We start from the raw sequence: 11,157 nt of genomic DNA on the forward strand, positions 1-11,157 counted from the left end.
TGGTCACAAGCTCAGCTGTTAATCCTCTTCCAACCTTTGCTAACACAGGACACGCTGGCTTTATGGCTGAAATGATTGAGTGAACAAATAGTCACTTCTTTTTCTTAATGAAAGCACATCGTTATCGTGGGAAAAAAATATAGTTGCATTAAAGAAGTGCCAACATCTGACATGTACATAACAGTCAGCTCCGGCAGAGTGACAGGACTTTGTTCATGTTCAAGTTGCTGGAATATGAAACCTGGAAATCGAACAATTAGCAAACATGTGTGTTATGGAAATTATGATAATGAAGTGACGAGGCCGAGCTTTTAAAACTATTATGACGTTCCTAAATGGTTAGCAGTAGTGTCAGTGTGTAGTCAGTGGGTTAAAACATTCAAAGCACAATAACCTTTGAGCTCCACCTTCTGCTTTCTTAGGCTTGGCTAATGCTCAACAAATCTGTTGACATGTCAATTATCTAACCGAGATAGGAGCCTAATGTTGAGGTTAGATTAATAATTGGTGTGTAAGGAATAGAATTGTGTCTTTCTGTGCATCAGGGCTGATGGATAAATAAAATGAGGGGAGAAGAAGTTAGAGACCAAATTATAGAAAGGGAGGGGAGGAGGAGAAGAGGCTGATGTTTAAACTAAGAGAAAGAGAGTAAAAAGTGTAGCGAGATTGGAGGAATGAGTGCAAGGAGTTAGAAGACGCTTATGAAAAAGGGGGCTGAAATATAGGGTGTATGGACAGCAGATTGATAAGTCACACATGTAGAAAAGGCCAGGAAAGGGGAACAGGAAAAAAGGAGGCTAGACAGGTGAAAAAATGTGATAGGGAGAAGAAAGACAGAGAAGGAAGACATTAGATAAGAGGGAGTGAAGATGTGAGGCAAAAGGGAGGGAGGGAGAAAGCAGGGAGAAAGAGGGAGGAAGGGGGAAGAGGTGGGGTGGGGGTGGCGGGGGTGGGGTGGTGGGGGGGGGGTCTGCAGCCACTCCCTTCATAGGAGGGAGAGAGGAAGAATAAATCGATACTAGATGGTTAGAGAAAAGGAAGTGATGCATTAGCAGGAGAAAAGGCCACTCAGTGTCTGTTCTGCAGAGGGAGAACATGTGTGTGTGTGTGTGTGTGTGTGCATATACTGGCCATCTGATATCCTTCAATCTGAGTGCTCTCCCTTTGAGCTCCATCTCCCTGTCTCACCACATTCAATCTCCTCTCCTCTCCTCTCCCCTCCTCTCCTCTCCTCTCCTCTCCTCTCCTCTCCTCTCCTCTCCTCTCCTCTCCTCCTTTCGATGTCTAGCTACCTTGATTTGCATTTTCAGCAAAATATTACTCTGAGCTTTTCAATGAGGAGATTTACAAGCTTACAGTAATTGCTCCTTGTATAAAACCTCTGGGCAGTTAGGCACAACCTTTAAATAGATTCTGAAACAATAAATGTTTACATTTGTGGAATTTACAACTATTGGAGCAACTGGAGTCTATCCAAGTATATTAGGTAGAAGTCAAAAAAACACCTTGAACAAATCACCAGTCCACTATAGTCCATTAGACAGAACTAATCATATCTCTGAAAGTCTTGATTTCTGCCTGAACTGCAGGTCTCTGGATTGTGGGAGAAAGTGAAGCACCCAGAGGAATCTCTCTGTCTACAGGAAGAATATAAAAACTCCCCACAGAGAGGAGCTGGGCTGAGAATGAGAGTAAACCATAATACCACTATTTATATAATATATATCCATACATTTACATACATACACTTTCTGCAACTAACATCTAATGTATGTTTTGCAGTAAAATGTATGCAAGAAAAAAAGGGGAATTTACTGTGAAATATTCTAAAGAAACAAATGCAATGCTCATTGTAAAAAAGGCTTGAAAACCTTATAAAAAATTGTTGACTAATGAAAGATGGGATGGGTATCTTGTTAAAGAGCATGCTGATCCAAATAAGTTACCTTTTAAAACTTGTTTTTGATTTATTCATGCTAATAAACACTTTTAAGTTATTGCACTTTTCAAGCCAACCCTACTTTTAAGATTAGGGCAGGCTAGAAATCCTTGAAAGTGAAGCCAGTCTGGACCCTTTTTCATCAAGCTTGTTTAATGTCTCAACATCACTATGTGATGTTGTAAACATTTACAGGGATGGAAAGTAATGAATGTTAGCACCCCCTAGACACGCATAAAGTTTAAAAATGGCCTAATGTTTTGTAATGATTAAATTTTAGTTCAAAGAACAAAGTGAAAGCCAAAATCAAAGTAGTCCTGGAAAGGCATTTTATGTCTGTAGACGTGTAGATGTGTGTGTGTGTGTGTGTGTGTGTGTATTAGTGTGTAGACGCAGAAGGACAGATGCAGGAAGTCCACTCAGCACATTGGTTCAGCTCTATGCCAAATGATGTATGAGTGAAGCCGAGGAGCTATACAGAGAAAAACTGAGCAAGAGAGAAAGACAGGTTCAGTAAGCAATAAGAGCCAGGCCAATTAGAAATATGGGTGTTTTGGATGGTGGCCATCAAGAGAGAAAGCGAGACAGAGACAGACAGACAGACAGAGAGAGAGAGAGAGAGAGAGAGAGAGAGAGAGAGGGAGGGAGAGAGAGAGAGAGAGAGAGAGAGAGAGAGAGAGAGAAGCCAGCAAAAGAGCAAGTCATCAAAGTTTATATAGGAGAGCTGGGAGAGAGAGATAAAGAAAGTGTCTGCATGCGTGTGTGTGTGTGTGTGAGAGAGAGAGAGAGAGGGAAATGGTTGATAATCATGACATGTGTTACACTTTATCTGTAACCTCCATGACACTCAGCAGTTGCCCTCCTTATCGCTCAATTACCCTGCCGTGCTCTGATCTGCGGATTTGCTTCTTTGATCTTTCTTCTCCTCTGCTTTCACTGTGTTTATGTGAAGTGCAGCCCAGATAAAAGCTCTTGTCCTCTTTAAAATTTCATTCCAAACAGGCTGATCACATGCATGTTTGTATTGTACTGACAGGACACCTGTTTACATGAATAAAACTGATTATTCTGAATACTGTAGTATGGATGAAAATATAATTAACCAAGAGAATAAAGCAAATACAAGCATGTATCCTGGGTAATAGTATATTTATGGCTATATTAGCATATTTCACACCCCTTTTAATTAAAATTTGTTTTATTTCAGTTAATGTTCTTTTTGTATTGTTGTATTTTAGAATTATCAGACATAAAAGCATGTTTTATTATGATTTACTACTAAATCAGCTTTTATACACACATGAACTATCACTATTACTTAAATGGCCAGGAAGAGTACAGTTTGGACTTCCTGGGAAATATTTGTCTCTGACATGTTCACATAATATATGCACTGTACGTTACACTGTGGGTGACTAACAGCATAAACTGATTGAGACATACAGCTTCTGCTATCTGCTATCTGCTGATGAAGATCGTTTGATATGATTAAAAGCCCCAGGTACTAAATGGCCTTTAAAGTAGGTCAGTTCTCTGGTGCACCTGTCACCTTTTAAAAAGGGGCAATATTGCTGTATTGCTGATAAAACATCAGTAAATCATATTGCAACTGTTTGTTTGGATGTAGTATATGTTCATGTGTGTGGATGTGCATGCACATGTGAATGACTATTCTCTGTGTCTGATTGTGTGTATTTATGTGTTTCCAGTCCTTTGTAATGCATGAAAAGCATGACCAGGTTAACTCAGTAAGAAAAACTGCAGAATCATTACTATAAACAAACTCTTCAGTGGCTGCCGTAAGGAGACAGGAGTGTTTCTGATCAATTTCTGGCACTGACAGAGAAATTAAATGAAAAACACAAGGTACAGCCAAAATATAAATGCAAAGGTATCTACAGTACAGCTGTGCCAATATCAATTGGGAACTGAGTCATCACAAATACTCTTAGGAGAGGTTGAGAATATCTGTGTTTACATGTTTACAGCTCGAAACCTTTGAAAGGCACTATGGCCAACCAAGCTCTACAACTGATGATACAACCATGCTATTTAAACAAGCACATGCAGAAAGAGCAGATTTAGGGGCCCCATGGCCTCAAGGTATGTGCATGATCCATGAAAGGCTCCCTACTGTGAACATCTGTGCAACTGTTGCACTACTGGCAGACTAAATGTATACAAGCAAAGACTGTATGTAAAAAGAACACAGTGTAACCACAAATCTATAGCAACATGCAAGTATGTGTGCCCCAAAGACACAAAAGACTGCTGCACAGTGGCTGCACAGTCATTTAGTCTATATAAATTACGTTGTTTATTATTTGCATGAGGCTTTTTTTTTTTCTTTTTTATGTGTGAGCAGATATTCAGCCCTGGATCAAATGCAAATTATGAGTCAGTATCTGCAGAGCAGCCAGATAGCAGGGAAGGACAGCCTCTGGCTAAACTTGTTGATGTCACGCCTCTCCCTCATTAGAAATCAGCTCCTCATTCAAATTCACACACTGATGTTCCTGGAAACAACGAGCTTATTATACGGGGCCAAACACGCCTTCACGTCCCCTGTACTCTCATATTGTCGATCTACAGGTGCTTGGGGAACCGAAGGGACGTGAGAGGCTTTTGCCGTGCGCTTTTTTTCAGCAACAGGAACGCAGCCTGTAGCAGAGCGGCAGCAGCCTTCCCGTCATGGTCTCATCCATTATACCCACAACCTGGTGTTAACGCCGCTGAAGGCTCTTAACTCACCCCGAGTCTGCTCTGGACCCTCCGCAAATACTCTTCCATGTCGGCCTGCGTCGCTACGGTGCCGCTGCAGATCTCTCCATAGACCAAGTTTCGGCAATAATGCTGCTGATACGTGTGTGTGTGTGTGTGTGTGTGTGTGTGTGTGTGCGTGTGTGTGCGTGTTTTCCTCTCCGCTTCCGAGTCCCCCTGCTGCGCTCGCACTGCAGCACTCTCTGCTGCTGTGTGTGTGTTTGTGTATGTGTGTGTGTGTGTGTGTGTGTGTGTGTGCCGTCGGACCTCCCCTTCTCCACGGGGTGAACCCACGACACCGAGCAGTGGGTGTGACGGCAGGAAGAGGAGATCCGGCGGAGGCGCGCTCGGTGATTCAACCGCGCTCCCTGCGGTATGGACCCCCCCCCCCCACCCCCGTGTCGGCTATACACACAAACGTATATACACACACACACACACACACACACCTATCCTACCCCGTACACAGCCTCGACGTCCACCAACGAAAAAAAAAAAAAAACAGGAAGAGTGGTGAATGATAAACACTAGCACCAGCTCCAGCACCACGGACAGCACCCTTTCGCTGCCAGCGGCTGATTTCAGCACCTTCACACTTGAGCTGTGCCGCACGTTTTTGGTTGTTTTTTTTTTTCTGTTTTGCCGCAACATGATCAAAATCACAGCCAGAATCGAAGTGCACCGCAGTGCCCTTCTGCTGCGTGTGAGTGCATGACAGGAAGCACTTCAATTAATCTGAGAGATGACCGTGTGGGAGAAAACAGAGAACACCCGAAGACAGACGCTCTCTCCCTCCCTCCCCCTCTCTCTCTCTCCCTCTCTCTCTCTCTCTGTCTCTCTCTCTCACACACACACACACACACTGAAATTTGAAACTTTAATATTTAAAATGGACATGGTATTTATCATTTGGTCAGGGTGCACATGTCTTATCTTTGTGGCCATTAGGAGGCCCTGGGGTGAAGAAAATTGTTGTTGGGCCTCTAGTGACCCCCAACTAATCCCTCTCTGTGCAGTGTGTGGATTGTATATGTACAAAGCAGAAGGGCTTTTCCTATCCTGGAGCAGCGCAACCTGGCCCCAAAGTTGCCATGTAGCAGTTTGTGATAATCAGACACAGTTAATTAAGGAGCTGCTCCATGCAAACGCAATATCAACTAAAATAATAGAATTTGATTTTTAAACAGGGTCACCTCTACAAGACACGGCGATAATATGTTGGATGACAATGCCTTTTTTTTTGGTGGAGCATGTTCCTCAGCAAGTTTGCTGTTAATTAGATTAACAAAACCCACTCGTGTACCTGGAGCTTTTGGGGCCCTGGGGATCTGGGACAACTGGACAATTGACCACTTCGCTTAGGGAAATTAAATTATACTTTGGACCAAACCTACTTTACATAGAAAAACAGTAATAAGTGGGATGCTAATCACAAGATCAGCATTGTCGGTGGTTATTTTCTCATAAGTGGTCATAAAAGGACAAAATGCTAACTTTAAACACTGACACACATCCACAGTAGACCTAATACCCATCAACATGCACAGTTGCATTTGGGTGTGTGTGCATCTTTTTCAGGATTACTGTTTTTGAATCCAGTGTAGTCTTACTCTTTTTACTGCAGTAGGCAATATAAGCATCTCTAAGAGGTGTTGTGGTATCCCATTTGTGGTAAAGGCCGAGATACTCTGGTCTTAATGGAAGCTGTGTTAGTGCACTGTCACTGTGCTGAGCCAAAAGGCCATTGCAGTCTCAGACCAGAGTCAAGCCAGCAAAAATATGACTTCCAGTCACAATCTTCAAAATAAAACCCTTAGTGATGATTTTTAAGAGAATGAGACTGAAGCAGCAGTATTTTCTATGCTATAGAATCATTACATACATTGTGTTGTCTCCACATATTGCAGGGAAGTGGTGGCACCAAAACACTTGGTGTTATATTTAAGCTAGGCAGAGCTAGACAAAACAGAAAAAGCAATAGCAGTGATCACTCCAAGTCTTTCTTTTCCTCTGTGATTCCTGGGTGTTGACATAAAGTAGTGAGTCATGTACAAAGCCCCTGTAACACAAAAACTGGATTTTTGATTTAAGATGTTGAAACTTAAAACAGTAACTCCTGTAGCATTGATAATATGTGATATCTCTGTTGGCAAGTTATTGATGACAATAAGAAAAGTAGTAAGTAACTAAGGTTTAAGGTCTCCCTTTGATATCTGACGTGAGCTTTTGTGTGGATTCTCATCGTGATGAATGATCACTGTGAAAAGAACAGCAACTGACGGCCTGTAATGACATCAGATAAGAGGGAATAGACCTCAGTATGGCCATTGTATAGTTATAGTCCATCGTAGTGTAATGAACCAGCTCAAAATTCATGACAAAATAAGGGAGCGAAATAAATACCTTGCAAATTATATTTATTCTAACTAAGAATAACCAAACTACAGTTTAAGGTAGAACATGTATATCTATAAGATCAGTGGTGTGGTGAGTGCATGAATGCATGGAAATGTGAATTATGTAGTCAAAGTGATAAAATGAAGCTACCCCAAAACCCAAACCATAATCAAACCAAAGTCCTGCGTCCTGCTTGCTAGGAGGACGGAGGAGGGAGGAGGGAGAGAGAGAGAGAGAGAGAGAGAGAGAGAGAGAGAGAGAGAGAGATGATTTCTCCAGCCCACTTGCAGAAGTGGGCTCAGGTGTGGCTCATCTCCCCTGACACGCCTCTTCGACCCAGCCTCCCAAACAGGAAGGGAAACAGAGGAAAAACACCAGGAGCTACAAACAGAGTGGGCAGGGACATCACAGCAGCATAATCAGGGCTGCATGGATACTCCCTTAATACTAATGCAATATGAAAAATAGGCTCATATGGAAGCAGAGGTGAGGTGGGAGAAACCTCACAGTCTTACTGTATGTGGACCTGACCACGGTTTAGAAAAACAATGAAGGGGAATCTGATTCACTGCTCTTGTGGCTGACAAAAGATAAGAGAGCCTCTGTATAAATATCATCAGAAGAAGAGGCATGTGAGAGAAGGTCAAGTTTAGTAGGTGGTTGGCTGGTGAGAGCTCTTAGTCTGTGAGCATGTTGTGAGTAGAGTTTACAGCCGCTTCAAGTAAGTCAGGTCAATGTGAAATGTCAAGTCAATGTGAAAGAGGCAAAACACAAGTTCGTGGGCCACTTAGAAAAGGTAAGGAAGGGGAAACCTCAACACCTCCCTTGAGATCCCACCAAACGAAGTCCCAGAAAATCAGATTGAAGCCATCCTCACAGAGGAAGGATGTGATTATGGTGAGTAGTGTAACAGTCTGAAGCCGTCAGTCCTTTCTTACAGGAACTTCTAAAGGGAAAAAATGGAGCAAATGGAGGGTCTCCTGTGTTACTTTCATCACACTGCAAATTGCTCTTAATTTATACATACAGTACATGTGACTTTTTGTGATTCCTAATGCGCTGCTCACCATTTGATAACTGCATTTTTCTGCTATTTTATGAATACATCATAATGGCTTGGATAGTTGGATCCAGCCTAGTTACATACATATTGGTGACATAGTGTGTGTGTGTGTGTGTGTGTGTGTGTGTGTGTGTGTGTGTGTGTGAAACCATATTTACAATTCTAATTAAGATGTTAAAAAGTTGTAAGTTAAATTGTTCCAGGCACACCTGTAGTTGCTGTGTATGAGCCTTTTTCCTCAGTATGAAACTAATTAAGCAGAAAATAAAATAAAAATATCAAACCGTCTCTAGTTTGACAAAATTAAGGGAGTTTTACAATACACACTTACAATACAGTACAGTGCAATACAACAGCATCACTAACTACACTCTGCGTGGTGTTAACAACTCTTTCAAACTGAAGCTTAATCAAGCATTATTTACTATTTGGATTCCATCGCTGTGTTGTAACAGGTATTTCTGTTATTTTGAACACCCCAGTAACATTTCCATTTACAATATGTAATGGCCAGACATAATTCAAAATGATGTTGCAAATTCAAACTTTTATTTGTTCATAGATAGACACTGGTGCGTGATATGAAATTATTCATTGAGTCTGGGGAAAAGAAAGGAGCAATTATAAAAGCTGACCAACAAAAAAACCATTGTTGTCGCTCTGGAAGCTTAGGGTCAGAGAGTTTGGGAAGAATGCGTGACTGAAAGCTCTCCATGCAGCAGACCTATGCTAAGTTTGCCACTGTGATGCAGATGCAGACACTTCTACCTGAGTCGACTGAGGTAACTCTTGAAGGCAACAGGCAGACACACTGCAGCTTTGATCCATTAATGCCCCCTGCTTGCTCGCTCTTTTATGGGCAAAATGGAAAAATCTGTCTTATTTTGCCTCTAAATAATTTCCCATTACACAAGTGAGGCTTACAGCGTCTGCACCACAGTCCTAAACTGGTTTAATTTTCCATTGAAAACAATAGGCCTCGCTAATTGATTTTAATGGCTCTCTCCGCCACGATGCGCCCCTTATGACTTGGAGAGAGGTCTTTAAGATTATTATTATTAGTATAATTGCCATTACCCCCACACTTTCCCTTTGCGAATGAGAGACAGAGAAAGAATATCTTTGCCCTTAAGCTGAACAAATAATTATTAGAGACAGGAAACAAACAGACGACCGTCACTTACACGCACACACACACACACACACACACACACACACAATGCTCCACCTTAGAGTAGACCCCCTTCTGGCGACCCTCATTCCCTCCGCCGCCCTCTTCGTGCAGCGTGCCGCTTGTAATTTATGCAAAATTAATTGATACATCTTTTATAATTGATGTGCTGTAAACTTAATGAGTAATTTATGTAATTAGTCAATTAAGGATAATTCCAGCATATGTTCCGTATGCCCAGAAGGTGTGCTTTACAACTAGTTATTTGTCCAGGAGTTGGGAGCAGGCGAACACTGCCGTAGACTACCTAATTAATTTTGTTATGCAGATCAGCCTCGGTGTCTATTTAACGGTCCCCTTTGTGAAAACAGATTTAATATTGATCTTTCCCGGGCGTTTAAAGAGGATGCTTTTACCCGCGTTGGCCTCTGTGGGCCTCAGAGTTTCAAAACTCATTTTTCAGGCTCCTGGAAAACAATTGTGCAAAAAAAAAAAAAAAAAAAAAAAAATTATATATATATAATAAAAAATAAGAAATAAAAAAAATAAAAACAGCACAACAACGACTAAATGTTCACACTTTGTCAAGCGAAGTGGTGCTAAAACAATGATTTTCCTCGCAGTTGCATGATGTCTTTAAAATATGCTCTCCGTCGACACAGTTGACCTTTTGAGTGGGTTTGAAGGACTGAGACGTAACGGGAGAGATACACCGGCTAATTAATTGACACAGTTTTGAATATTCATACCTAATACAGTGAGCTTGCCCTTAATTACATTGTTGGACTTCTCTCCTAGGAGGCTAAATCACGGAAGACTTAATTATTGTAATGTATTCGGGGGCCCACCGGGGCACCGGGGAAGACAGGAGCCGTCAAGGACCCAGTCATGACACCTGGCCAGAGAAGAAAATCTACGGGAAGGGGAGCAGCTTTTGTTGTTCTCCGCTGAACAGAATTCAGAGCAGGGGATGAAGTTTGTTTACATCCTTGTAGGATTCACCGGAGAGTGTTTGAACAGACAGACAGCCGCCGGACTCCCCTCTCAGCAATTAATCAACAACAGCGCTTCTCTCTTACAGTGTGTGTGCGTGTGTGTGTGTGTGTGTGTGTGTGTGCAACTGAGAGTAGAGCAGCAGCGCGCTGATGATTGTGCGCAAAGGAAGACATGATTTATTGTTTGCAAAGTCTGAAAGTGCAGTGGAGCAGATTTAACAAAGAGGTTGTGTTTATATATTCCATTCTTTACTATTTATTTCCCTCGTGGCACTTCAAATCCACATTCACTGTCATGCTTCTTTCAATCATCTATACTCAGCACAAGGCACCAGGATATCCAGATTCTCAAAAAGAGAAGATATATATATTTTTTTAGAAATGTTTACTAAATGCAAAACAACGGGGCCCTTCAACACCTGTGGTGTGCTATATCACATTCAAACTTTTGTTTCACAGCAAAGGTCAAAGGTCAGAGCCAGCTACAGATGAGAGGTTATGGAGTCATTGGGGATTTACCAACTTGCTGAAAAGAATCGTCCCTTTAAGTTTGGTTCCTCAAATCAATCACAATCGGTCCCGTCCCTGCGTGGGCTCCTTTACGCGAGACTTTTTCACTGGAAACAGGAGATAAGAGGCAAACGCGCGTGCTGATCGCACCACCCACCCCTCATTTTTATTCATTTCTTTAACTCCATCCCACCCCCTCGCCCCCCACCCCCTCCACACACACACACACACCCCTCTTACTCTCTCCCTCTCTCTCTCTCTCTCTCTCTCTCACACACACACACACACATACACGCACTCACACACACAGCCCTCTGCTCTC

The 11,157-nt window shown here is 42.1% G+C and overlaps 1 protein-coding gene across 4 annotated transcripts in view; it reads right to left on the bottom strand.

The window, feature by feature from the left end:
- LOC139624176 (serine-rich adhesin for platelets-like) overlaps positions 1–5,015 on the bottom strand; it is a 38,426-nt gene extending 33,411 nt beyond the window's left edge. For all 4 annotated transcript variants that reach the window (XM_071483059.1, XM_071483061.1, XM_071483060.1 and 1 more), the window contains exon 1: positions 4,691–5,015. In XM_071483059.1, the coding sequence (XP_071339160.1) occupies positions 4,691–4,729 (39 nt within the window). In that variant the 5' untranslated portion in view covers positions 4,730–5,015. The remainder of the gene's footprint in view (positions 1–4,690) is intronic.
- Between the last annotated feature and the right edge of the window lie 6,142 nt (positions 5,016–11,157).

The sequence above is a fragment of the Trachinotus anak genome, unplaced genomic scaffold (assembly GCF_046630095.1).
Source record: "Trachinotus anak isolate AG129_WGS33_773 ecotype Australia unplaced genomic scaffold, CSIRO_AGI_Tana_v1 ptg000008l, whole genome shotgun sequence".
Lineage (NCBI taxonomy): Eukaryota > Metazoa > Chordata > Actinopteri > Carangiformes > Carangidae > Trachinotus > Trachinotus anak.